General features: G+C 40.9%; 1 protein-coding gene across 3 annotated transcripts in view; it reads left to right on the plus strand.

The window, feature by feature from the left end:
• KCNQ5 (potassium voltage-gated channel subfamily Q member 5) overlaps positions 1-27396 on the plus strand; it is a 620656-nt gene extending 593260 nt beyond the window's left edge. For all 3 annotated transcript variants that reach the window (XM_049895397.1, XM_049895406.1, XM_049895414.1), the window contains 3 exons: positions 20170-20301; positions 22174-22300; positions 23287-27396. In XM_049895397.1, coding sequence (XP_049751354.1) covers positions 20170-20301; positions 22174-22300; positions 23287-24249 — 1222 coding nt within the window. In that variant the 3' untranslated portion in view covers positions 24250-27396. The remainder of the gene's footprint in view (positions 1-20169; positions 20302-22173; positions 22301-23286) is intronic.
• Positions 27397-27687: the final 291 nt, after the last annotated feature.

Consider the following 27687-nt stretch of genomic DNA (forward strand, 5'->3'; position numbering starts at 1 on the left):
GAAGCTTCATCTTCTTCCTTCAATACCATTGGTTCTTGATCATACACTATGGTACAGTGACTGTGTATTCCTTCCACCTTCTTTTGAAGACATTGTTCAACATCTTGCCCATAGAATCCTTCAATATTGCAACTCGAGGCTTGAACTTTTTCTTTCAGGTTGAGAAATACTGATCATGTTCTTTCTTTTTGGTTTTCTAACTCCAGGTCTTTGCACATTTCATTATAATACTTCACTTTGTCTTCTCAAGCTGCCCTTTGAAATACTTTGTTCAGCTCTTTTACTTTATCATTTCTTCCATTTGCTTTAGCTACTCTACTTTCGAGAGCAAGTTTCAGAGGCTCTTCTGACATCCATTTGGGTCTTTTCTTTCTTTCCTGTCTTTTTAATGACGTTTTGCTTTCTTTATGTACAATGTCCTTAATGTCATCCCGAACTCATCTGATTTTCAATCATTAGCATTGAATACATCAAATCTGTTTCTTGAGATGGTCTCTAAATTCAGGTGGGATATGCTCAAGGTTGTACTTTGTCTCTTATGGACTTGTTTTAATTTTCTTCAGTTTCAACTTAAACTTGCATATGAGCACTTGATGGTCTGTTTCATAGTCAGCCCCTGGCCTTGTTCTGATTGATGATGTTAAGCCTTTCCATCTCTTCCCACAGATGTAGTCTATTTGATTCCTGTGTATTCCATCCAGTGAGGCCCGTGTGTATAGTCACTGTTCGTGTTGTTGAAAAAGGTATTTCCAATGAGTAAGTCATCGGTCTTGCAAAATTCTATCCTGTGATCTCCACTTACTTCACATCAGCTGATTTTTAACCTTTTATTTGGTTATAATTTAAACAGAATCTCCTATTCATTGCCATGACTAAAAATATTCAAGAGAAATCAACACTTTGGGGCACTTTGTTTGTTTACTTATTCATTTCAGACTTTAAATTTATCCAGGATTTTATACTAGGAAAACAAAATTCCCAAATTTAAAGTAAACAAAGTGAATCACTTCCAGGCTTACTTGGGCCCAGAAGTTCTTACTTGGGTTTTTCTACTGTTATGCCTTCAAAGGGGTCCCTGGGTAGTGCAAACGGTTAAGCAGTATGCTGCTAATCGAAAGATCAGAGGTTCAAGTCCACCCAGAGACACTTCAGAAGAAAGGCCTAGTGTCTGTTCCGAAAAATCAGCCATTCAGTGTCCTATGGAGCACTGTTCTACTCTGACACACATGAGGTCACCATCAGTCAGAGTTGACCCTATGGCAACTGAGTTTATGGGGGGTTATCCCCTAAAAAGAAACCCCAACAGAAAAAAAAAAAAAAGAAGAACCTACTAAATCTTAAATGTAAAGAATAATAATAACAAGCATTAGAAGACCAACCCTACTCCCATTGGTGGAAGAACTATGACCACAGAAATTGTCCCAATGCCGTGAGTCAGTCAAATGGAATATTTGCTTGCCCCTGCAGATTATACAAAAGTGGAGCTAATTAACATGTCTGTATTAAGAGTTGAAGGCAAGAAAATGAGACTGGCCTGTGTGTCCAGGAATTGCTGAGTTTCTTTAGTCACTGCCCAATCTGAGATAAAAGAAGAGTGGAGGAGTCTTGGGCATATAATTCTATCATTTTTTCAGTCTTTCAGCCTAAATACTGTATACCAGTTGCCATCAAGTTGATTCTGGCTCATGATGACCACATGTGTTTCAGAATATAACTTTGCTCTACAGGGTTTTCAAGACTGTGACCTTTCAGAAGCAAATTGCCAGGCCTTTTCTCAGAGGCACCTCTAGGTGCGTTCAAAACACCAACCTTTCAGTTAGTAGCCCAATGCTTAACCATTTGTTGAGGGACTCCTCAATTCTGGCTGTATACAGAGTGCAAATCTGTATTATCTAATCATAATTATGTATTAAAAGAAAATCTGTGTTATCAAGTCATACTTATGTATTAACAGGAAAATAGTATTAATAACACTTCCAAACAAGTAACATAGACACCTTTAATAGTGAACCAGATCATCGAATTCAGTAGTCCTAGTTGTCTGCTGAATTTGCTCCATGATCAACATCATCCCTTGACCAACCTCTAAAAAAATGAGAGAAAGCTGCCTTGGAGGAGTCTAGGCTCTGGGTCACCTCAAAGATGAGCCCTAGGACCCTTGCTTTCAAGCCAGAAGATAGATGCTGGATTTCTTGCAGAGTCAGAAATCAGGGAATAGAAGTTTCAAAATTGGGAAAAGGAGGTCAGGGAATGCCTGTCAGTAGAATAAATCTCCCCAACTTATCCACATAAAGTAAGGAAAGGGATGTGGGGACAAACATACATCCACACAAAAGCACAAGATCTGGGAACATAAGGGGCGCGTTTTAGCAGCCTTTAGAAACTTATGAGATGGGGGTACAGAGTGGGCAAATGACTGTCACCTCCTCCAGAAATAGTGTCCTATCACCTGTACCAGACTAGGTTAAACACCCCTCTCCTGCACTCCTGTATGAACCTGTGCCTCCCACCATCTCACAATGAAATTGGATTATAACTGTCTGCCCTTACTAGACTGGAAGCCCTCCAGCAACAGGGTTTATTTCTTCTTTCTTGTATCTCTCCCTGGCATCTAGGCACAGAGCCTAGAACATAGCCTGAAACTCCTCCATTGCTGTCGAGTCAATTCCAACTCATAGCAACCTTATAGGAGTAAAATTGCCCTGCAGGGTTTCCAAGGCGGTAATCTTTACAGGAGCAGATTGCCAGCTCTTTTCTCTCACAAAGCAACAGCTGGGTTTAAACCACTGACCTTTCAGTTAGCAGCCTGGCACTTAACCATTACACTACCAGGGCTCTTTTCATCACATAGTAGGTTTCTTCAACTCTTCCAGCCCCCTCCCACAGAGTCATTGCTCCTGTTCCTCAGAGCCTAGCACAGTAGCCAGGAAAACACAGTGAGTGCTCAATGAATATTTATTGAAAGAATGAAGCTGTAGATCAGTCACTCGCTTTCCCTTCAAGGTGGTCCTTCAGAAAAATACTGACACTTCTTAACTACTTCTTGCATGAAATTTCAGGCCTCACTCAGAGAAGAGGAAGCAAGAAGCATTTGGGGACTGAAGAGAGTCCTGACAGTAGGTGCACCAACATTCTGACTTAATGGTTTTAACCTGTTTGAGTCAGGAGGTTTATGGAAAACCCACCTTGGCTTTTTTGCCTGGAGGCATGGAGATTGCTCCACCCTCTCCAAGCTCACCGCTATTTCAGTGGTTCTCAGGGAAACCCTGATGGCATAGTGGTTAAGTTCTACAGCTGCTAACCAAAAGGTTGGCTGTTCGAATCTACCAGGCACTCCTTGGAAACTCAATGGGGCAGTTCTGCTCTGTTCTATAGAGTCACTATGAGCCAGAATTGACTCGATGGCAGTGGGATGGGTTGGTTGGTTCAGTGGTGAAGAGCTCAGGCTGCTAACCAAAAGGTGGGCAGTTCAAATCCACCAGCTGCTCCTTGGAAACCCTATGGGGCAGTTCTACTTTGTCATATAGGGTCACTATGGGTTGGAATCGACTCGAAAGTCTGGTATGTTTTGTTTTGTTTTGTTTGTTTGTTTTTTCAGAATGGGCTGCACCTTAGAATCACTTGAGGAGTTTTATAACATTTCTAGCCCACAGTCTAGACCAATTAAATCAGAATTCCTGGAGGCGGGGCCCAGGCATTAGCATTTCTTAAAGCTCCCTGGGTGATTCCAAGGAGCAGCCAAGCCTGAGAAGTACTGCTGGCTTTGCAGTCAATCAAAGTGCCTCCTCAGTTCACAGTCTGCTGCGCCCTCTCCACCCTGCACATGCTTTGGCTGCTGGCCGGGCTCGGCCATCTGTTTGGTGGCAGCCGTCACTGCTGCTTCTGTTTTCTAATCGTTCTTATCTCTGCATATTCATAGGCAATGTTTTTACCCTGATTTAGAGGGCTGGAACAAGACTTTTGCAAAATTTCATAACTCATGGCAGCACAACAAATGTACCTACATTTCCTTATAAGTGCACATGTGTTTGTGTGTATATATAGCTATAGTCTACCCAGAGTTTGACTTTGCTTTAGTTACTTCTCCACACTCAGAAAATTGTATGCTCAGACCGCCTTCAGTTTCCTGGCAAGTTGCCATTTAGGTTTGTAATGCATCTTTTCCACCCTCTAGTGGTATTATTGGGGCATGTCATTTTTGTGTACCAGGTTTACTTCTCTTACTAGTTACTAACAGCACCAGAAGAGACTGACTTTAGGGGTCTTTTGTTCTTTATTGTGGTGTAATTTACCCTCATGAAGATAAGAAACCAGTGAGAGGGTAACTCACTTTTAGGCCTCGTGTTAGTCCTCAATAGAGCCTTCCAACAGTACCAAGAACAGGATACTGACTTAGAAAAGTTTTACTGAGCACCTACTATGTGCCAGGCATATGTGAGTGAAAAAAGCCATATATAAACCGGTTCTTATTTTGTGTTAAAATATTAAAAAAAAAAAAAAAATCCGTTGCTGTCGAGTCGATTCCAACTCATAGCGACCCTCTAGGACAGAGTAGAACTTCCCCATATGGTTCCCAAGGAGCACCTGGTGGATTCGAACCGCTGACCTTCTGGTTAGCAGCTGTAGCTCTTAACCACTATGCTACCAGGGTTTCCTGTTAAAATATTAATATCTTAATATTAACACAATAGTAGAACATTGTAATTAAGAGATCAGCACTGGAGCCAGGCTGGTTCAAATCCCAATTTGATACTTACTAGGGTTCAACTTCAGGCAAATTACTTAACCCCTCTGTGCCTCAGCTTCCTCATCTGCAAAATGGGGATGATAGTAATACCCTTCTCATGAGTTTATACCATATAGTACTGCCTAGTATTACCATCATCTTAATCATTAAATATATTTTAAAGTGCTCATTTATGGATAATTGTGAAGAATGGGAATTCCAGAACACTTAATTGTGCTCATCAGGAACCTGTACGTAGATCAAGGGGCAGTTGTTTGGACAGAACAAGGGGATACTGAGTGGCTTAAAGTCAGGAAAGGTGTGTGTCAGGGTTGTATCCTTTCACCGGTACCTATTCAATCTGTATGCTGAGCAAATAATCTGAGAAGCTGGACTATATGAAGAACTGGGCGTCAGGATTGGAGGAAGACTCATTAACAACCTGCATTATGCAGATAACACAGCCTTCCTTGCTGAAAGTGAAAAGGACTTGAAGCACTTACTGATGAAGATCAAAGATCATAGCCTTCAGTACTGATTACACCTCAACATAAAGAAAACAAGAATCCTCACAACTGGACCAATAATCAACATCACAATAAATGGAGAAAGGATTGAAATTGTCAAGGATTTCATTTTACTTGAATCCGCAATGGACACCCATGGAAGCAGCAGTCAAGAAATCAAAAGACTCTTTGCATTGGGCAAATCTGCTGCAAATGACCTCTTTAAAGTGTTGAAAAGCAAAGATGTCACCTTGAAGACTAAGGTGCGCCTGACCCAAGCCATGGTATCTTCAATCGCCATGTGAAAGCTGGACAATGAATAAGGAAGACCAAAGCAGAACTGACACCTTTGAATTGTGGTGTTCGCAAAGAATATTGAATATACCATGAACTGCCAAAAGAATGAACAAATCTGTCTTGGAAGAAGTACAACCAGAATGCTCCTTAGAAGCAAGGATGTCGAAACTGATTCTTACATACTTTGGGCATGTTGTCAGGAGAGACAAGTCCCTGGAGAAGGACATCATGCTTGGAAAAGTACAGGGTCAGTGGAAAAGAGGAAGACCCTCAGCAAGATGGATTGACACAGTGGCTGCAACAAATGGGCTCAAGCATAGCAACAATTTTAAGGATGGCACAGGACCAGGCAGTGTTTCGTTCTGTTGTGCACAGGGCCACTATGAGTCGGAAGCAACTCGACTGCACCTAACAACAGCAACAGTTTTACTCTAAAAGTCCTGGGTGGAGCAAACTGTTAAATGATAGGTTGACAGTTTGAACTCACCCAGAGATACCTCAGAAGAAAAGCCAGGTGATACACTTCCAAAAGGTGACAGTCTTGAAAACTCTGTGGAATGCAGTTTCACTCTACAACACATGGGGTCACCATGAGTCAGAAACAACTCAACAGCAACTGGTTTGGTTTGTTTTAGTTTAATTTTACTCTAGAATGACTTGCTCAAACAATCCTTTCCACCAGGCCATATATAGATCATATTAAACTTATTTTATAAGCATGTGAGAGACCACCAAAGCCTTCTGCCCCCTCCCTTGAGCTAACTCGTGGTCTTTCATCTATTCCTGGCCTCAGACCTTCGTCATTCTTTTTCTTATCTAGACCAGGAGACAGCAAACTACAAGCCAAAGCCAAACTAGTTGCCATGGAGTCAGTTCCGACTCATGGTGACCTTGTATGTGTCGAAGTAGAACTGTGCTCCACAGAGTTTCCAGTGGCTGATTTTTCAGAAGTAAATCACCAAGCCTTTCTTACCAGGCACTTCTGGGTAGACTCAAGCCTCTAATGTTTCAGTTAGCAGCCAAGCACTTAACTGTTTGTACCACCCAGAGACTCCAGACGGGGCCAAAATCCAAACCAATGCCTGTTTTTGTGAAGTTGTGTAAATTCTATTGAAAGAGATCTACACTCATTTGTTTACAGATTGTCTGTCTGCTTTCATGCTATAGCAGCAGAGTTGAGTGGTTTCAACAGAGACTATAGGACTTCAAAGCATAAAATATTTACTATCTGGCCCTTGCCAGGAAAAGTTCCGTAAACAGAAAAAAGCAGCAAAGAAAGGTCACTCTGGATCTATGCCCAGCTGCGTTTTGAGAGTCGAGATGCGTAACGTTCAAGCTAGGCTGTGTGAGAACCAACACATGAAACCAGCTCGCTCTGCACCTGTCAACCCGGGACCCCCGCCCAAACTCGGGGCTCTCCCCTTCTCCCCTTCACCTTGTAGTTAAAAGTTAAAAGTACTGGAAATGCAATGGTCTTGGAGAGAAAAAAAAATTGAAGATTTGCACGACTTCAAAATCATAGTCTGACAACTACTTTCAGATATTTTCCTAAATTTTCTGCACCCTCATATTCTCCTGAGGTCTATAATTACTCAACTCTGGGCTCAGTTTCTCCCCCAAAGTAACCAGGAAATGATCTACTCTCTCCTCTGTTCTCAAAAGCAATTTTGGAGCCTTTTGCTTAGGATGTTGCTGTTGTTGTTAGTTGCCGCCCAGTCAATTCTGACTCATAGCAACCCTATGTACAGCAGAATGAAACACTACCCAGTCCTGCACTATCCTCACAATCGTTGTTATGCTTGAGCCCATCTCGTTGAGGTCTTCCTCTTTTTTTCACTGACCCTCTACTGGGTTTTTACTGGGCTAGTTTACCATGCATGATGTCCTTCTCTGGGGACTGGTCCCTCCTGATAGCATGCCCAAAGTATGTGAGACAAAGTCTCGCCATCTTGCTTCTGAGGAACATTCTGGCTGTACTTCTTCCAAGACAGATTTGTTCATTCTTCTAGCAGTCCGTGGTATAGTCAATATTCAAACAGTTTGCGCTCATCTACTTACCTAAAGGTTGGCAGTTCGAACCCATCCAGGAGTGCCACAGAAGAAAGGCCTGGTAATCTGCTTCCATAAAGATTACAGCCAGCTAGACAAAAGCAAAGCCATAAAAGTTTCCTAGACACATCCAAATACCTTGAGGGGCTGAGGTGCTGGGGCTGGGGACTGGGAACCATAGTTTCGGGGGACATGTATGTTGATTGGCATAACATAGTTCATAAATAAAATGTTCTACATCCTACTTTGGTGAAAAGTGTCTGGGGTCATAAAAGTTTGTGAGCGGCCACCTAAGATCCATCTATTGGTCCCATCCTGTCTGGAGCAAAGGAAATGAAGAAAACCAAGGACACAGGGAAAATATTAGCCCAAAGAACTAAAGGACCATATGAACCAGAGCCTCCATCAGCCTGAGCCCAGAAGAACTAGATGGTGCACAGCTACCACCACCGACCGCTCTGACTAGGGATCACAACAGATCCCGGACAGAGAAGGAAAAAAATGTAGAACAAATTCACAAAAAAAGAGCAGACTTACTGGTCTGACAGAGACTGGAGAGACTCCCGAGACTATGGCCCATGAACACTCTAACTCAGACCTAAAACCACTCCCAAAGCCCACTTTTCAGACAAAGATTAGACAGGTCTATAAAACAAATGGAAACCCTGGTGGCATAGTGGTTAAGTGCTCCAGCTGCTAACCAAAAGGTCAGCAGTTCGAATCCACCAGGTGCTCCTTGGAAACTCTATGGGGCAGTTCTACTCTGTCCTCTAGGGTCAATAACATACTTGAGGAACGTGCTTCTTAGTTCAGTCAAATGTATGAGACCAAATGGGCAACTCCTGCCCAAAAGCAAGATGAGAAGGCAAGAAGGGACAGGAACTGGACAAATGGACACAGGGAACCTGGGGTGGAAAGAGGAAGAGTGCTGTCACATTGTAGGGATTGTAACCAATGTCACAAAACAATATATGCATAACTTGAGCTGTAAACTTTCACCTAAAGCACAATAAAAGTTAAAAAAAGATTACAGCCAAGAAAACCCTATTGAGCAGTTGTACTGTGTAACACACGGGATTGCCATGAGTCAGAATCAATTCCATGGCAATGGGTTTGGTTTTGGGTGTGAGATGCTATGGTCAAAAGCAAGATCCCTGACATCAACAAATTCCAGTGGGTGAGATACACTCCACACCCACAGATTTTGCTATGTGCCAGCATTTGTGAACATAGAGTAAGGTCATCTTCCCCACTGGGGTGGTCACAGAAGATTTCCTAGAAAGTCAATGCATCAACTGAATCTGGAAGAGTTAGCACCTTGGAGGATGAGCACTTTGGTGATAAGACCATCCAGAGGGCTGGAGTGTGCAGCATCCAAAGGGATAGAGGCGCAAAAGTATGATTGGATCATGTGCCCTTCCTTTCCTTTGTAATAGGTTCAAGGGTTCTTTGCTTTTCTATGATGAAGTCTCAACACAGTGTGGGCTTGGAAAATACCAGTTAAGTTTATAGGTGGAAGCACCTGGGACAGGCCTAAACTGGTTATGGTTGTTTCTGGTTGACGGTTCTGGTACATGAAGGTGGGAAAATCTATGCGTGAAACACTGAGGGTGAGACACTACTACCAGAGGATTGGCTTGACCTGTAAAAATAAATAGTAAGCCTATTAACCAAAAAAAAACCAAACCTGTTGCCGTGGAGTCGATTGTGACTCATAGTGACCCTATAGGACAGATTAGAACTGCCCCATAGGGTTTACATGGAGCAGCTGATGGATTTGAACTGCTGACGGTTTGGTTAGCAGCCAAATGTTTAACCACTGCACCACCAGGGCCCCAGTAAGCCTATTAGGAATTTTAAAATCAATGTGGCATACCTATCATCATGTAGCCATACTGAAACTACATAAAAGACTAGATCATTGTTTCCTACTCAGTATTGATCAACATTATAAAACTGGATTTTATTTTGACTGGCTCATAGGTAGTGAATTATGTAGATAAAAGTGAAATTACTTAAGGTGGACATAAAATATTATGACTGGGTGAAGACTAGTGTGCAATATTGTCTATTGAATGCCTTAAAAATATATCTCCTGTTAAAACATGTATAAAAGGGAAAGAGAAAAGCAATGTGCAATTTTTAAACAAATTACCATGTAATGAACTCACAAAACTTCCCACCGAGGAACAAGGGCCGGTCCCCATTTGGGCAAGAAAAGATAATTCTCCTCGGAAGTGTGTGGGTCCACCTCTCAGCAGACATGACAGAGACCCCAAGTGCCTAAGCTACAGTCAGGGAACACATTAACTCATGCCAAAGCTTGCCCTTCTGCATATAAAGTAGCTTCTGCCACCGTGGGCAAGAAAGAACTCCCAAAGATGCTAGTCAGCTTTCAACTGGCCAGAGTTGACACCCCAGGAACCTGGAGATGGTCCAGGGGTGAGAACCAGACAGATCTGGGCTTCGCCTCGTACTGGCTACTTGTTTAGGGGAAAATCACTCCACTTCTCTGATCCTCAGTTTCCCTAAATACAAAAGGGAGCTAAGAATGACTCATTGAGTGCTATTGAAGGGATTAGAGATAAGGTATTTAAAGGACTTCACATAAAAAATGTAGCTCAGTAAGTGGTACACTGATGTTAATGAACACACAAGCAACAACAACAAAACTACCGGTTGTTGTGTGCTGCCCAGTTGATTCTGACTCCTAGAGACCCTATAGGACAGAGTTGAACTTTCCCATAGGGTTTCCTAGGCTGTACACAGAAGCAGATCTCCAGCTGTTGGTTTCTAACTGAGGACCTCTCGGTTAGCAGCCAAACACTTAGCCAATGCAGCACCAGGGATCCTTGAGAACCTGCTAGGGATACATAAACATGTTATCCCCTTTTTCCTGCCCATGCAAGCACCATTAGCTATTTCAAAGAAAAGCAAGGAAGGGTTTTGGACTGCTATGTTAGCTCTTCACCTAGTTTAATTCTTAGTATTATCCAGATTAGAAGACCTTTACTATTCTTTTCTCTCTTTCTTTCCTTGCCTTATTCAACAAATACTTCTTCAGCACCTGCCTGTCAGGAACTGTGCTGAGTTCTGGGCACACAGTATTGAAGAAGAACAGCAGTAGTAGCAGTAGGAGTAAGAGCAGTGGTGGTAACAATAAAAAAAAAAATAGCTAATGTTTATTAAGCACCAACTGTTACATGAGAGGCCCACCCCTGCCTTCACATAACTGACAGTTTGATGTAGGAAGACAGAGGTTTAAAAATAATCACTAGGACCAAACATTTGACAGAATATGCATTTCACTATTATTCTCAGCTTTTCAACATAGGAGACTGAGATGCAATCAAACCTAAGTGCTGGTAAACAAATTCTGAACCAAAGTAAAATACTAAGAAATTGAAACACAGATTTCCTTTACTTTCTGCAGAATAAATTTGCTCAAATGTCTTTCCAAATAAAAAGAAGAAAGGAAAAAACTAACCTGAATAAAGAGGAGATTGGTAAAAAAAAAATCTTAGAGAACAGGAGTAAGAGTATGATGGATAAAAGTGATTCAGGAACAATTACCAAAATCAAACCTGTTGCAGTGGAGTCAATTCTGAATCATAGCAACTTCAGGTGTTACACAGTAGAACTACTCCACAGGATTCTCTTAGCTTTATGGAAGCAGTTCACCAGGCCTTTCTTCCACAGAACCACTGGGTGGGTTTGAACCTCCAACCTTTAGGCTAGCAGCCTATGGCAAACAACTTTTCCTACCCAGGCTCCTTCAGGAATAATTAGGGTACGACTAATTTGAAGTTAATAATACAATTATATGGTGGGGTTCGGGGGTTTTTAACCAATAAAACAGTTTGGATTCCTTGTAATCAACTATCACTTAAGATTAGTAATGGGTATTTGCTTCTTTTTTTTTTTTTTTCCATCTCAACAATTTCTACTTGTACAATTCAGCAACATTGATTACGATCCTCAAGCTGTGCAACCATTACCACTGTCCTTTTCCAAATCATTCCAGCACCATTAACATAAACTCAATGACCCCCTTAAGAAAAAGAAAGAAAAAAAACCTCTTTATCCTTCCCTCCCACCCCTGGTAGCCGCTAATAATCTTTATTTTCTCTATATTTGCTTATTTCATATAGTTGAGATCATACAGTATTTGTCCTTTTGTGACTGACTTATTTCATTCAGCATGATATTTTCCAGGTTCATCCATGTTGTGGTGTGCATCAAGACGTCATTTCTCTTTATGGCAGAGTAGCATTCCATTGTGTGTATGTACCACATTTTGTTTATCCATTTATCTGTTGATGGACATTGAGATTTTTTCTGCCCCTCTATTTTTAATACATTACTTGTTTCTAGACACTAACTCCAAAGCTTGTCTTCATCATGACTTGCGGTAGTCCCGTACCAGTGGCTCCCTTTCTGCTCCTCACCCTCCAGGCAGTGGTAGGACTGAGTTTCTTGTGAAGGAAAGGGAAGACAGTCTGCTGTGTTGCTGTTGCCCCTGTAGTCTTGGTAGGTTGAAGGGGAAATAATAGGGCCCCTACACTGAGTTGCCACCATGAGGTGTTGCTGTGATGCTGGAAGCCATGCCACCAGTATTCTAACACCAGCAGGGTCACCCATGGTGAGGTATTTGCCTCTTAAACTCTACATTTGTTCTTAATTTTTCCACTTTCCACCAAGAGACGATAAATCTGGATAGCTTGAGCCTAGTTGACTGATTCCCAGACTAGAATCCGTAAGTGTGGTAATGGGAGTCTACGAACATTTCATAGTTGACAAATGACAACAGGTTTTACGGTTTACCTACAATAAGGCTACACAGACTAATCAAAATGTTACGTGTGCTTCTTCGCTTTCATCAGGAATCATATCAAATTATTGCAGTAACTGGTTATCTTAGGCAGATTGACTACTAACGACATCGTGGAATTTATTGGTGCAACACTGTTTTAAAACATGGGGTCCATGTTGGGGGAGGCATTGTAATAAAAGAGATCTCTGGTTCTGAAAAGCTTAGGCACCCAATCTTAGTTGATGAGTGCATTAGTTTAAAACAAAAGGAACTTGGTTAACTAATCAAGCAGTATTTTGCAGAAATAACATATGAAAAAAATCTTGTTCATAAATTTCTATGCAAATGTACATTTCTCTAGAGAAAATAAGAAAGTTTTACAAACATCTGCATCTCTAAAATGCATGCAGTTATGTTAAAAACCATTTTAATAGTTTAGGTTTTTTTTCTGAATTTTTTAATTGGTTTTCTTTGCATTGCTTTTGTAACTCATTCCCATCAGGTCTTTCACTTTTAAGAATTATTATTATTATAAGTTAACTATGACCACTCTTAAGTTTTGTCATCTGGAGATAGGTTTTTACTTCGCTGACTCACTGAAAATGCTTGACCAAAATATTTCATCAAAAGATAGACTATATGGCCATACAACAAGGTGGTGCCCAGCTACTGCCATTGACTGCTCTGACAGAGATCACAATAGAGGGTCCCAGACAGAGCTGGAGAAAAATGTAGAACAAAGTTCTAACTGAAAAAGAATGACTAGACTTACTGGCCCGACAGAGACTGGAGAAACCCCAGGATTATGGCCCCCAGACACCCTTTTAGCTCGGTAATGAAGTCACTCTGGAGGTTCACCTTTTAGCCTAAGGTTAGGCAGACCCATAGGACAAAACCAGTCTAAAGGGGCACACCAGCCCAGGGGCAAGGACTAGAAGGCAGGAGGGGACAGGAAAGCTGGTAGTAGGGGACCCAAGCTCAAGAAGGAAGAGTACTGACATGTCATAGGGTTGTTAACCAATGTCATAAAACAATATATGTACTAACTGTTCAATAAGAAACTAGTTTGTTCTATAAACCTTCATCTAAAGTACAATTTTAAAAAAGTGAGAAAAAAAAAAAGATGGACTACATCAGTCTTACGAAAAAGGACTGTGATAGATACTTTGAACATGGTTACTACTGGACTGAATCAACAGAACTCTTGTGTAGACACTGCAGCTAATCCAGAATTGCATGAAACAGAAATTAACTACATAGGACTGCGTGGACTAAAAAAATTATGGGTTTTATGTGGGGATATTGCTGATGTTTTAATGTTCTATTTTCTGGATTAAAAAAAAAAAAAAGTTTCTCCTTTCTCCTAAACTAATGGCTTTGTTTTTTTACATGCAGATTTGAACTGGTTCTTGTTATGCTATTCCTATGTGTTTATATATAGTCAATTAATGAACAGGACAAATAAGAAATATAAGAGGAACGTAAAATTGAGACCAAAAAAGAAGTTTTAGAAGGAATTAAAAGTAGAATTAAGAGATGAGGAAAACCCTTACCATAGGATATTGTGTAGCCAGCATAGTGCTATTAGTTATTGAAATAGCCGACTCTTGCATTAAAGGAAATGAGACTAAATGGGTTTAGAATCGTATCTCTTGAATTAGAAGTTTCTGTTGATAAACTTAGCAAAGTTGTAGATACATAACTAGAGAAGTACCTGAAGTTCGAGCTATGACTTTATAAAATAGATCAGCATTAGATTTCCTGTTAGTGTCTGTGAAATGGCAGTAGGAGTAATAGGAGTAGCAGTGTCCTAACCTGTCTAACTTCACCAGGGGAATGATGAGAATTACCATCAGCACAAAGCTGATTCCTGTGAGGTGGAGGTCAGGCATACCTCCACTCTCCAATCTTTTTATCAATTCTGACACCAACCATCCCTCCCACAGCACTCTCTACTTCTTTGCTGGGCTCAATAATCCATTGCAATGGCTACACAGAAATCGCAGACTGTACTTACAATTAAATTAAATGGTTTATTAAGAAACAGGGTGCAACTCGGGATCAGTATCAACAAGCTGCAACTCAGGATCAGGAAGCATGTAGGCAAAGTCTCCCGTCTTCAGTGCAGGACAGCCCTCTCAGCTCCTCTCAGCACTGCAGGTATCTCTCTCTCAGGACAATCTCCTCTTGGTCCTGCCATCTGTCACCACCTACTCTGCCATTGGGCCCCTTCCAGGCCTGTTGTTGTCTTCAGTGTTACAGTCCTTGACCCGTGTTATAGTTCTTTTAGGAGATTCCTTGCCTCCTCTGTTTGTTTCTTCTCTCTTCTTTCTTCCTTCTGCTTCTCTTCCTGCTTCTCTCTCTCTCTAAAAAACCTGTCTGGGGATGGCTGCTTAAGTGTACAAACTCCTTTTCAATTTTAAGGCATGGCCCTCCTACCAGGGCCGTGAACTGACCAATTCCCTCTTGGTAGGCCAGACACTTATTTTGCATGGTAGGCTACAACTCACCTCATTTGCATAGTCTATTGACCAATCCTTGCAAGGTACATACCAATCACAGGTCAGGCTGCGTACCAGGACCATAAAAAATGTATCAAACCAGGTTGTTTACAGCTTACCCAGGAAATATCAATCAACCTGGACAAAGGTAACAAATCCTCTGGGGTAGAAAACTAGGGCAAAAGTAACTCCTCAGGGCTTGGGGGAAAAATCTCTCAAGCTATTTTTCCAAAGGACCAAAGCAAAAGGCCACAAAATGAAGCTCATTTCATCACAGTCTCCCTAGGAGGAGTTTGTGCCTTGAAAGATGAATGTTGGTGATGGAAATGACTCTGGAGACAGAATGATCGAATTTTGTAAGAACAACAAATTCATTGCAAATACCTTTTCTCAACAACATAAATGGCAACTATACAGGTGGACCTCACTGAATGGGAAACACAGGAATCAAACTAACTACATCTGTTGAAAGAGATGATGGAAAAGCTCAATATCATCAGTCAGAACAAGGTCAGGGGCCAATTGCAGAACAGACCATCAATTGCTCATATGCAAGTTTAAGTTGAAGCTGAAGAAAATTAAAAGAAGTCCACAAGAACCAAAATACAACCTTGAGTATATCCCACCTGAATTTGGAGACCATTTCAAGAATAGATTTGATGCATTGCACACTAATGACAAAAGACATGACGAGCTGTGGGATGACATCGAGGACATCATACATGAAGAAAGCAAGAGGTTATTAAAAAGAAAGGAAAGAAAGAAAAAGAAAACACCAAAATGGGTGTCAGGAGAAACTTTCTCTTGAATGTAGAGCAGCTAAAATGAATGGAAGAAATGATGAAGCAAAAGAGCTTAACAGAAGATTTCAAAGGGGGGCTCAAGAAGACAAAGTAAAGTATTATAATGAAATGTGCAAAGACTCGGAGTTAGAAAACCAAAACGGAAGAACATGCTTGGCATTTCCCAAGCTGAAAGAACTGAAGAAAAAAATTCATGCCTCAAGTTCCAACATTGAAGAAGTCTATGGGCAAAATATCAAACGACCCAGGAAGCATCAAAAGAAGATGGAAGGAATACACAGAGTCACTGTTCCAAAAAGAGTTGTTCGATGTTCAACCATTTCAGGAGGTAGTGTGTGATCAAGAACTAATGGTATTGAAGAAAGAAGTTCAAGCTGCACTGAAGGCACTGGCGAAAAACAAGACTCCAGGAACTGACCAAATAACCACTGAGATGTTTCAACAAAGGGATGCGGCACTGGAGGTGCTCATTCATCTATGCCAAGAAATTTGGGAAACAGCTAATTGGCCAAGTGACAGGAAGAGATCCATATTTGTGTTTATTCCAAAAACAGGTGATCCAACAGAATGCAGAAATTATTGAACAATATCACTAGTATCACACGCAAGTAAAATTTTGCTAAAGATAATTCAAAAATGATTGCAGCAGTACTTCAACAGGGAACTTCCCGAAATTCAGGCCAGATTCAGAAGAGGGCATGGAACAAGGGATGTAATTCCTGATGTCAGATGAATCTTGGCTGAAAAAGTAGAGAATATCAGAAAGATGTTTACCTGTGTTTTATTGACTATGCAAAGGCACTTGACTGTGTGGATCGTAACAAATTATGGATAACATTGTGAAGAATGGGAATTCCAGAACACTTAATCGTGCTCATGTGGAACCTGTACATAGACCATGAGGCAGTTTTTCGAACAGAACAAAGGGATACTGTGTTTAAATCACCTAGTGCTGCCATAACAGATATACCACAAGGGGATGGCTTTAACAAAGTCAAATTTATTTTCTCACAGTCTAGTAGGTTACAAGTCCAAATTCAGGGCATCAGCTTCAGTAGCTTCTCAGGCACAGGGACCTTGTGTCCAAAGGATGCGCTCTGCTCCTGGTGCTGCTTTCTTGGTGGTAGGAGGTCCCCAACTCTCTGCTTGCTTCCCTTTCCTTTTTATCTCTTGAGAGATAAAAGGTGGTGCAGGCCACACCCCAGGGAAACTCCCTTTACATTGGATCAGGGTTGTAACCTGGGTAAGGGTGGTGTTACAATCCCACCGTAATCCTTTTAACATAAAATTACAGTCACAAAATGGAGGACAAAAACACAATGCTGGAAGTCATTGCCCAACCAAATTGATACACACATTTTTGGGAGGACATAATTTAATCCATAACATACTGCATGGTTTAAAATCAAGGAAGGTGTGCATCAGGGTTGTATCCCTTTCACCATACTTATTCAATCTGTATGCTGAGCAAATAATCCAATAAGCTGGACTATATAAAGAAGAAAGGAGCATCAGGTTTGGTGGAAAACTCACTAACAACCTACGATATGCAGATGACGCAAACTTGCTGGCTGAGACCAAACTTACTAATGAAGATCAAGGGCCACAGCCTTCAGTATGAATTACACCTCAACGTAAAGAAAACAAAAATCCTCACAACTGGACCAGTATGCAATATCATGATTGTTGTTGTCGTTGTTAGGTGCCGTTGAGTCGGACTCATAGCGACCCTATGCACAACAGAACGAAATACTGCCCAGTCCTGCGCCATCCTTAGAATCGTTGTTATGCTTGAGCTCATTGTTGCAGCCACAGTGTCAATCCACCTCACTGAGGGTCTTCCTCTTTTCGGCTGACCCTGTACTCTGCCAAGCATGATGTCCTTCTCCAGGGACTGATCCCTCCTGACAACATGTCCAAAGTATGTAAGACACAGCCTCGCCATCCTTGCCTCTAAGGAGCATTCTGGCCGCACTTCTTCTGAGACAGGATTTGTTCGTTCTTTTGCAAGTCCATGGTATATTCAATATTCTTTGCCAATATCATGATAAATGGAGAAAAGTTTGAAGTTGTCAAGGATTTCATTTTACTTGGATACACAACACCAATGAAAGCAGGAGTCGAGAAATCAAACGACACATTACAATGGGTAAATCTGCTGCAAAAGACTTCTATGAAGTGTTGAAAAGCAAAGATGTCACTTTGAGGACTAAGGTACGCCTGACCCAAGCCGTGGTATTTTCAATTGCCTCATATGCATGCAAAAGCCGGACAATGAATAAGGAAGACAGAAGAAAAATAGATGCCTTCGAATTATGGTGTTGGTGAAGAATATTGAATATACTATGGACTGCCAGAAGAAGGAAAAGAAGTACAGCCAGAGTGTTCTTTGAAAGTGAAGATGGCGAGACTTCATCTCTCATACTTTGGACATGTTATCAGGAAGGGCTAGTCCCTGAAGAAAGACATCATGCTTGGTAAAGTAGAGGAAAGACCCTTGAAGAGATGGATTGACACGGTGGCAGCAGCAATGAGCTCAAACATGGCATTGAGTGTACGGATTGCACAAGACTGGACAGTGTTTCCTCCTGTTGTACATAGGGTCACTATGAGTTGGAGCTGACTCGATGGCACCTAACAACAGCAGATGAATGTTGCTGTGTTTATATTAGTAATATTCAATCTGAGGTTTTGCAGAATGTAGCTGCTGTTGAAGAGTATGAAAAACAGTTCCTGATTCTGCTTGTGTGTAAACAAACACCTCATGGATTTGTTTCCTTAGTTCAAAGACCTAGGATCATGGTATTTTTGGTCATTTCAGTCACTTGGCCTAATATTATTCTCAGTGTTTCTGTTTCTACTGTGTAGTTCACCGTGTAGCATCTGGGGTCTTAAAAGCTTGCAAGCAGATATCCAAAGTGCAACAATTGGCTTCTGTTCATCTAGAGCAGGAGAGGAAAGGAGAGCCAGGCAGAGGAGGAACTAGACTTTATGTCTGAAGTCCTCTATTAACAACCGTCTCCTTTGCCATGAGGCCGAGAGAATTGGATGGTGCAGGCTCCCATTATTGAACATTTGTGATCAAATATTCTATAGCAGAATCCTGATCAATTGGGAGAAAATGAGAAACAGTTTTAATTTTCCTGGAATCCAGATTTCTGGGTCCATGGAGCTGGGATGACCCACTCAGGCCATTTGCCCTTAGGCGTCTTTTTGAACCTTGAGCCTTTAAGGAAGTGTTTCCATAAACCAAAGCCACTGCTGTCAAGTTGGTCAGACTCATAGAGACCCCATAGGATTCCTGAGGCTGTGAATCGCTATGGAACAGACGGCCACATCTTTCTCCCGCAGAGCCGTTGGTGGTTTAGAACCACTGGCCTTTTGGTTAGCAGTCAATCACTTTAACCACTATGCCACCAGGGTCACCTTCAAGTCAAACAATAGCCTAGTAAGCATCTTATTGGAGATCGTTTTGCCTTAGGCTTTGGGCTCTTTTGGAAACTTACAACGACCTTCAGGAGACTGGAAACCCTGGTAGCGTAGTAGTTAAGAGCTATAGGTGCTATCCAAAACGTTGGCAGTTTGAATCCTCCAGGTGCTCCTTGGAAACCCTATGGGGCAGTTCTACTCTGTCCTATACGGTCGCTATGAGTCAGAATTGACTCAACAGCCAAAGGTTTGGTTTTTGGGTTTTTTTTTTTTGGTTCAGGAGACTACCCTGCCCAGACCCTGCCTGTATAACCTGTTTTCACTATCCCCGCTTTGGAGCACTTTCCCAATACTTCCGTGTTAACACTCCCAGATTCAAATCATAAATATATTGTTACACTAAAAAAAAAAAGTTTTCATAACCTTCCTATTTTTTAAGGGAGGAGTCAGAATCGACTCGACAGCAACAAGTTTGGGTTGTTTGTTATCACTAGGGATTATAGGTGCCCTGATGGTGCAGTGGTTAAAGTACTTGGCTGCTAAAGGAAACGTCAGCAGTTCAAATCCACAAGCTGCTCCATGGGAGAAAGATGTGGCAGTCTGTTTCTGTAAAGATTACAGCCTTGGAAACCCTATGGGGCAGTTCTACTCTGTCTTATACGGTCACTATGAATCGGAACTGACTCCATGGCTAGGGGTTTGGTTTTTGTACTAGGGATTATATCTAGAATTTCTCAGGATAACATGTAAAAAGTACAATTGGATTTTGACTTTGATTTTAATCCAGGGTTTCAATGGATATTAAAAAGTTCAACACTTAGTATTTATAGTTTCCTTCTTAGTGTGATTTTCTATTCTCAAGGTCAGTCTCACATGAAATGTTCTTAAATTGTCTACCATAATATCAGGTTTTTATGTTGCATTTCTCTAGGAGCATAAAACAATTTGGTGCATGGCTTTTTCCTCCAGAGTTTCTAGTATTTTAGTAAGCTATTTCTTTCAGTAAAATTAGGAAGATTAATATGTTAATATGTTGCTTTTACAGAATTATGAAATTCCATGTTGCAAAACGGAAATTTAAAGAAACATTACGTCCATATGATGTAAAAGATGTCATTGAACAATATTCTGCTGGCCATCTGGACATGTTGTGTAGAATTAAAAGCCTTCAAACACGGTAAGCCGTGAAAGTGTTATTCTTTGTAGTGAAATGGGCATAGAAACTCTCCAGGAGACACGTCTCTTTAGTAGAGAAAATTTATGAATTCCATATATGAGTCGGAATCGACTCAACCACAGCAGGTTTGGTTTTGGTTTATATTCCTCTTCTAATCTATTTCTAATTCATTTTTAATGGACAGCCACACTTTTGCTTTTAACACAGATTTTATTTAAGGGTGTTAATCAGGCATTACAAGCCTCCAACTATACGCAGTGTCACAGTTTTCTCATCTGTAAAAATAGGGATGATATCCGTGCTTGTTTCAGAGGCTTGTCATGAAGATTAAATGAGTTAATACAGATAACATGGAGTACCTAATAGGTCTGGCACTGAGTGTTCAGTAAATATTAATGGTTGTTGCTGATATTGTTTGCATTATTGCTGCTGCTACTGCTCCTGTTGTTGTTTTTGTTGTTATCTAAATCCTAACCATCCTTCAGAAACTAGCTTGTCTTTCTCCTTCATTAAACTTTACCCAACTATCCAGCCCACAGAGCCAGACCTTGCCCTTCTCTGACCTCCTACCATAGTTAGAGCCTACTACAGAGCTTAAGAAGGAGCTCTGGTGGTACAGTGGTTAAGTGTTTTGCTGCCAACTGAACGGTTGACAGTTTGAACCCATCAGCCACTCCACAGGAGAAAAGACCTGGGGATCTGCTTTTATAAAGGAATACAGCCTAGGAAATCTTATGGGGCAGTTATAGTTTGTTATATAGGGTCACTATGAGTTGGAATCTACTCAACAACACACAGTAGCATCAACAACGTACAGCTTAAGTAGTTTGTGGGTGGCACAAATTGTTAAGCATCCAGCTACCAATGGAAAGGTTGGCAGTTCTAATCCACCCAGAGGTGCCTCAGAAGAAAGACCTGGCAATTTGCTTCCAAACGGTCACAACCATGAAAATCCTGTGGAGCACTGTTCTACTCTGAAGCATAACTGGTCACCATTAGTCAGAATCAGCTCAACCACTACTGGTTTGAGTGTTTTGTTTTGTTTTGTTTTGTCTTGTTTTGTTTTACAGAGCATATAACCACTCACTTTTGCTATGCTGGGTCAGATAGTCAAGACTTAGAATGAGTGGTTGGCTGTTGTATTGTTTCCTGGTTCCAAGCGTGTTCTCCTTGCTCTTGACTAAGACCGAGCCCTTCTTTATTGTCCCGTATGATGGTAGGTGGTGGATTCCCACCTAGCATCATATGGGACAATAAAGAAGGTAGGAATCCATAGGTGGTGCAAATGGCTGACTTGGTTGGCTGCTAACTGAAAGGTTAGAGGTTCAAATCTACCCACAGGTGCCTCAGAAGAAAATCCTAGCGATCTACCTCTGAAAAATCAGCCATCGAAAACCCTCTGGAGCACAGTTCTACTCTGACACACTGGGTCACCATGAGTCAGAATCAATTAGACAGCAACTAGTTAGGTTAGGTTTGTTTATGAAGCTAGATACACACCATCCTTCCCATGAGCATCTTATTGAGCAATTAAAAGAAGTGGGTTCAATATGCTAATTCCAACCACATGTGATGACTGTGTGGTCTCAAAGCCAAAATATTTAATCAATTCAGATTTTTAAGAGTCTTGCTTCACTATTAGGCACATAGTTACCTGCATTTGTGATTTAACAATTCTTAAAATGTAGGGACTGAGTCTTAAATATTTTTATATCCGCACAGCACACACTTAGCCAAGTGTGAGGCCTGTTCTAGACCCTTAATAAAAAGACTTGTTGATCAGTTATAGAGATCGCCATTTGTTCATTCATCCATTTACTCAGCAAATAACTACTGAGCCACTCCTAATCAGATTTCCTTTTTCTCTGACAGTGTCGATCAAATTCTTGGAAAAGGGCAAATCACATCAGACAAGAAAAGCCGAGAGAAAATAATGGCAGAACATGAGACCACTGATGACCTCAGTATGCTCGGCCGGGTAGTCAAGGTTGAAAAACAGGTACAACTCAACTACACTGGTTAACTTTTTAGCCAGAATTTTTTAAATCAAAATAGATTATGGGCAATTGGATGTATTTTGGTGATTAATATATTTTAAAAACAGTTTGCTCTGTAAACCTTTATCTAAAGGACAGCTAAAAAAAATTTTAAATACATATATATTTTAAAAAGAATAAAATCGAGAAAGAATTAATGAAATTCATCTGTGTGTAGACAGTGTTCTCTAAAGCACCTTTGGATTTTCATATAAGGAACAGACAATTTCATCTCATCAATTAATACTAGAACTGGAAGCAACTGTGGATTTTCATTAGTGAAATAACCGAAACATGGTTTTCATTTGTGTTTTGGTTGATTTCATTATCTCTTTTGGTCACTCTTTTTGAAAACAAAACAAAACCTCGTTACAATTATGATGACACATTTATTGTTTGTTAACCCTTAGGCTATATCTTCACATACAAAGACTTTTTTTCTAGAAATCATATTACTCCCCCAATTTAATCAGAAATATTCCATGTATTAATTTTGAAACATTTTATACCTTTATTTTTACATTCAGAATCACCTTGACTGATATCTTAATTTCATCATAAATTCCCTATTAGATTGCAGTAGAGATCCAGAATGTCTTCCTAGAACCGGATTAGGAAAGGTAATCTGATTGGGGTGGAGGTTCTTGAAGTTCCATTATATAGTGCTTCTATGATTTTGACAACATCAATTGTCCCTTTTAAGGAGTTAGGAGAAGGGGCTCCTGATGGTGATTATGTAGGAGCCAAAGCATCCATCTCCCTGTAAATTCTCCTTTTGCCCCACCGCCAATAGACTGTACATTCACTACAGCTCAGGACTGCATTGTACTTTACACTCAATGTTTATTTAACTGTGTTAACACACCTTGATTTCATTTTTTAATCCTAGAAGTGAAGTCCCTTCTTAATGACAGATTATACTCATGTGCAATCATTTCTCCCCTTTTAGGTACAGTCCATTGAGTCCAAACTGGACTGCCTACTAGACATATATCAACAGGTCCTCCGGAAAGGCTCCACCTCAGCCCTCACTTTGGCTTCATTCCAGATCCCACCTTTTGAATGTGAACAGACATCTGACTATCAAAGCCCTGTGGACAGCAAAGACCTATCCACTTCCGCACAAAACAGTGGCTGCTTATCTAGATCAGCTAGTGCCAACATCTCACGGGGCCTGCAGTTCATTCTGACGCCAAATGAGTTCAGCACTCAGACTTTCTATGCGCTTAGCCCTACTATGCACAGTCAAGCAACACAGGTGCCAATGAGTCAAAGTGATGGCTCCGCAATGGCGGCCACCAACAATATTGCAAACCAAATAAACGCGGCACCCAAGCCAGCAGCCCCAACAACTTTACAGATCCCTCCTCCTCTCCCAGCCATCAAGCATCTGCCCAGGCCAGAACCCCTGCACTCAAACCCTACAGGCTTACAGGAAAGCATTTCTGACGTCACCACCTGCCTTGTTGCCTCCAAGGAAAATGTTCAGGTTGCACAGTCAAGTCTGACCAAGGACCGTTCTCTGAGGAAAAGTTTTGACATGGGTGGAGAAACTCTGTTATCTGTCCGTCCCATGGTGCCGAAGGATTTGGGCAAATCCTTGTCTGTACAAAACCTGATCAGGTCAACAGAAGAACTGAATATACAGCTTTCAGGGAGTGAGTCAAGTGGCTCCAGAGGCAGTCAAGATTTCTACCCCAAATGGAGGGAATCCAAATTGTTTATAACTGATGAAGAGGTGGGTCCCGAAGAGACCGAGACAGACACTTTTGATACCACGCTGCAGCCCGCCAGGGAAGCTACTTTTGCGTCAGACTCTTTAAGGACTGGAAGATCACGATCATCTCAAAGCATTTGTAAGGCAGGAGAAAGTACAGATGCCCTCAGCTTGCCTCATGTCAAACTGAAATAATTTCTTCGTTTTCTTTCTAGACATAGCAATTCCTTTAGCCATACATATCATTGCATGAACTATTCTGAAAGCCCTTCTAAAAAGCTGAAATTGCAGTTATCAGGAAGAACATGAAAGGTAGTTTGTAAGCCCGTTATCTTTTAATTGCATGAAAATGCATGTTTAGGGATGGCTGAAATTCCAAGGTACATCGACATTAATCCACTCATTTAGTAACATACCTTGAGTTACAAATTCTGAGAAACCAAACACTGTTAATGCTGGGGGGTGTATGAAAAAGCCAAGCTTAGGTCAGTTAGAAGATTCGACACTGTGTCTTGAAATTATGGGTGGAAGCACCTTCAAATTTCAGGCATTTCTGCTTTGTGGTTAAATACAAAATACATTTTCTAAATTAGGCCATAATGTATATTTAAAAGCAATGGTTACCAGCAGCTGCTAGCAAAGAACCAAGTAAAGCACATTTGGGGAATAATAGAAATGGCTGCTTATTCCGAGATGTATTTACCAACTCATTCCTCTTCAGTCATTTTATTATTAATGTAATTTGAATGTCAATTTGTGTGCTTTTGGTGATTTAGTGCTGTGGCGAGCAGTTTCGCACATCATTTTTATATTGTTCTTTAAGATGAGAATGTTCTTCAGTTAGAAAGTGTGCAAATAATGAAATTCAGGGCCAGTGGAGCAGATAAACTATTTGACATATTTGACTTTATGGAAACATATTCCCTGCTGGCTGGATCAACTATATAAGTGGTCAACTTCTGCACATGCAGATAAACCACTGATAGATAGAATAGCCAATGTGACTGGGTTGATCTCTCTGCACTGGCGCCAACCCCAGGGGGAGTGTGAGAAGCTATTCTCATTAAGCTGGCATATGGGCAGGACCCTGGGCGGGGGCGGGGGGGACATTTGAGTGGAACTAGGATGGAAAAGGTTTGAGAAGAATGCAGAAACAACACCGGGAAGTAGATGAGGATAAAGAACGTGGCTTCCCCCATCAGAGGGGAATGAGAAGGAGAGAAACCAAAATAGAACTAGATTTTTTTTTAAATAAGGATCGCTAGGAAATTTAACTACTTAAACATCCCTTATTCTTATATATAAACACAGACTTTTGAAAGGTATTTATTTTTTAATACGCCCTTGAATGTCTTTTGCTATTATGTAGTACATTTTGCATATGAAAGTCTAAAGCTGAACTGCCTTTACTTTTTATACTATAGTGAACATTTTCTATCCTCCCCAAGAGTGTTGCCCCAGATCTGAAATCGCCCTGCCAGGTAACGCCGGCAGGGTCTGCAAATCAAAACACTTAATAATACAAGCAGGGCAGCAAAAAGACCAAGGGAAAACCAAATGGAAAACATTTGCCAGAGAGCAAGCAAAGCTGAACTGCTTGTTAGAAACCAATCTAGCTATCTCAGATCACCAGAACTTCAGCCAGAGTAATGGCCTTCTAAAGACAAAGAGAAGAGAGGTGTCATTTAAATTCAGCTAAAACCAGCCACAAGAAAGCAGGACATTAGCAGACATTAGTGCTGCCTTCAGAAAAACTTCAACAGCCAGGGAGAATAAGCAGGGATATTAACTCATTGTTCAAAAGAGGAAGGAGGTTGTACAACAGAAGATCCTTCCCAAGTCTCAACCCCAACAGTCTTCACCATTGAATCTCCTCCTACTTAAACTGCTTATTGGTTACCTGCCATCGTTTTGCTTCTGAACTTCACTAGGCTTCAACCAGCCTCCATTCCCAAGTCAATCACGTCTCCTCTCCACCTAAATTGTGCTTCTCAACGTTTTAAAATCCTTGTCCCTTTTGATAAGCACTGACATTTTAAAAGCTTCCTTTCCTCACCTCCCTGCATCCCAACACACTCCCCTGGAGTGTATCATTCAGAATCTTCTTGGCTGCTGGAGAGATACAGAAGACAGAGTCTAAATTTTACAGTACAGTTAAAAAGGTTTTGTCAAGCTTTTAAAGCAATTATTTTCTTTTTCCAAATTTAGTAAATTATTTTTATCTACCCATGTCTCCACTCATCCAGAAGCTGTGATACACCTTCCCAGGGAGACTGTACGGGCACACACAGGCACACAAACACACCCCTCCACTGTCCTAAGCCAGATACCTGCCATGCACTCAGTAGGCTCTTTCCAAATATTAGCGGAGGAAGAAAAAAGAGGCAGCAACTTTCAGGTCGCACTGATTCTTGGACACACTGTCCTGGGTCGAACCCCACTGGCAGCAGGAATTGTGAATGTACTGGGGACCCCTCCTTAGGCCTCTTCAGACCTCAAACACAGGCAGTTCATCCAGCACTGCTGAGGACTGAACATTCAAAAAACAAAACCTAAACTCATCACTGCAGTCTTAATCATAGCAAAATGTGATAAACCACGTTGTGAAAAAACTTTTTATACATTGAAGCCATTTTGTGTCTATCTTTCTCTAGCACAAAAACTCATGGATGTCAAAAGATAGTTGTATTGTGTGAAAACTGTAGGGTTTGTCTGTTGTGTTACTCTCTATGAATATTAGAGGGGTCTCCCATTTACACTTGGCAAAGTCCCATTGGTCAATCCCAGATGGTGTCTTGAAGCACAATTTAGTGGCAAACTGGGTAGCCATGTGCTTGCAGTTCAAGTTTGTCTGCCGCCTTCAATAGGTTGGGTTGATCAAGCTAAGACTTAATTGCAAACATCCCTTGTATGACGTGAACTAAAAAATTTTGGTGTGTCTGATCTAAATGTTTGCATTTTGTTCAACTAAATCAGTATCTGTAGATCGCAAGTTTTGTTAAAAGTAAGCCGCTTTTTTGAGTTTTTAAGTCTTCATCTCCTGCTCTAAGGTGCCTTTCTCACCTCCCATTGACTCAGCAATTCTGAAAGCTCTTAATTTGCAGGTAAAACAATCAGAGAGGAGGAAATCAGGCACAAAGTGACTAATTCTCATGCCCATTTGCAAAGCAAAACTACAAGGAATGATGAAATCTAGCCAACTAAATTAGTGGATCACTTCGTTCAATCAAATTGAGGAAATATCATAAATATTAACTTATCTCCCTAGAAGCTGAATTTTTTTTTTTTTGCCTTAAATGACATGGTTGTGTCTTTGTAAGAGAAACTTAATTTAATATAATTATGTGCGTTTAAGTGAGCAGTTCTAAAGTCATGTATGACAATGCAATTATCTGTTTCCTGAAAACAAATAAATTGGGAATATTATATCCATTTCAAGCTATGGTTAAAAAGTAATTTCCTTTGCTCTTGTACTGAGATTATTTGTTTTAAAGTAAAACATTAAAAAGATGTCTATAAACAGCTAGTGTGACTACTTTTATCTGGAACTAACTGGTTGCTTTGCTTCTGAACTGACTGGTGGAAGTCAACCAAACTATATACAGATTTTGGACTGAAATATAAAAGTTATCT

Source organism: Elephas maximus, chromosome 1 (assembly GCF_024166365.1).
Source record: "Elephas maximus indicus isolate mEleMax1 chromosome 1, mEleMax1 primary haplotype, whole genome shotgun sequence".
NCBI lineage: Eukaryota > Metazoa > Chordata > Mammalia > Proboscidea > Elephantidae > Elephas > Elephas maximus.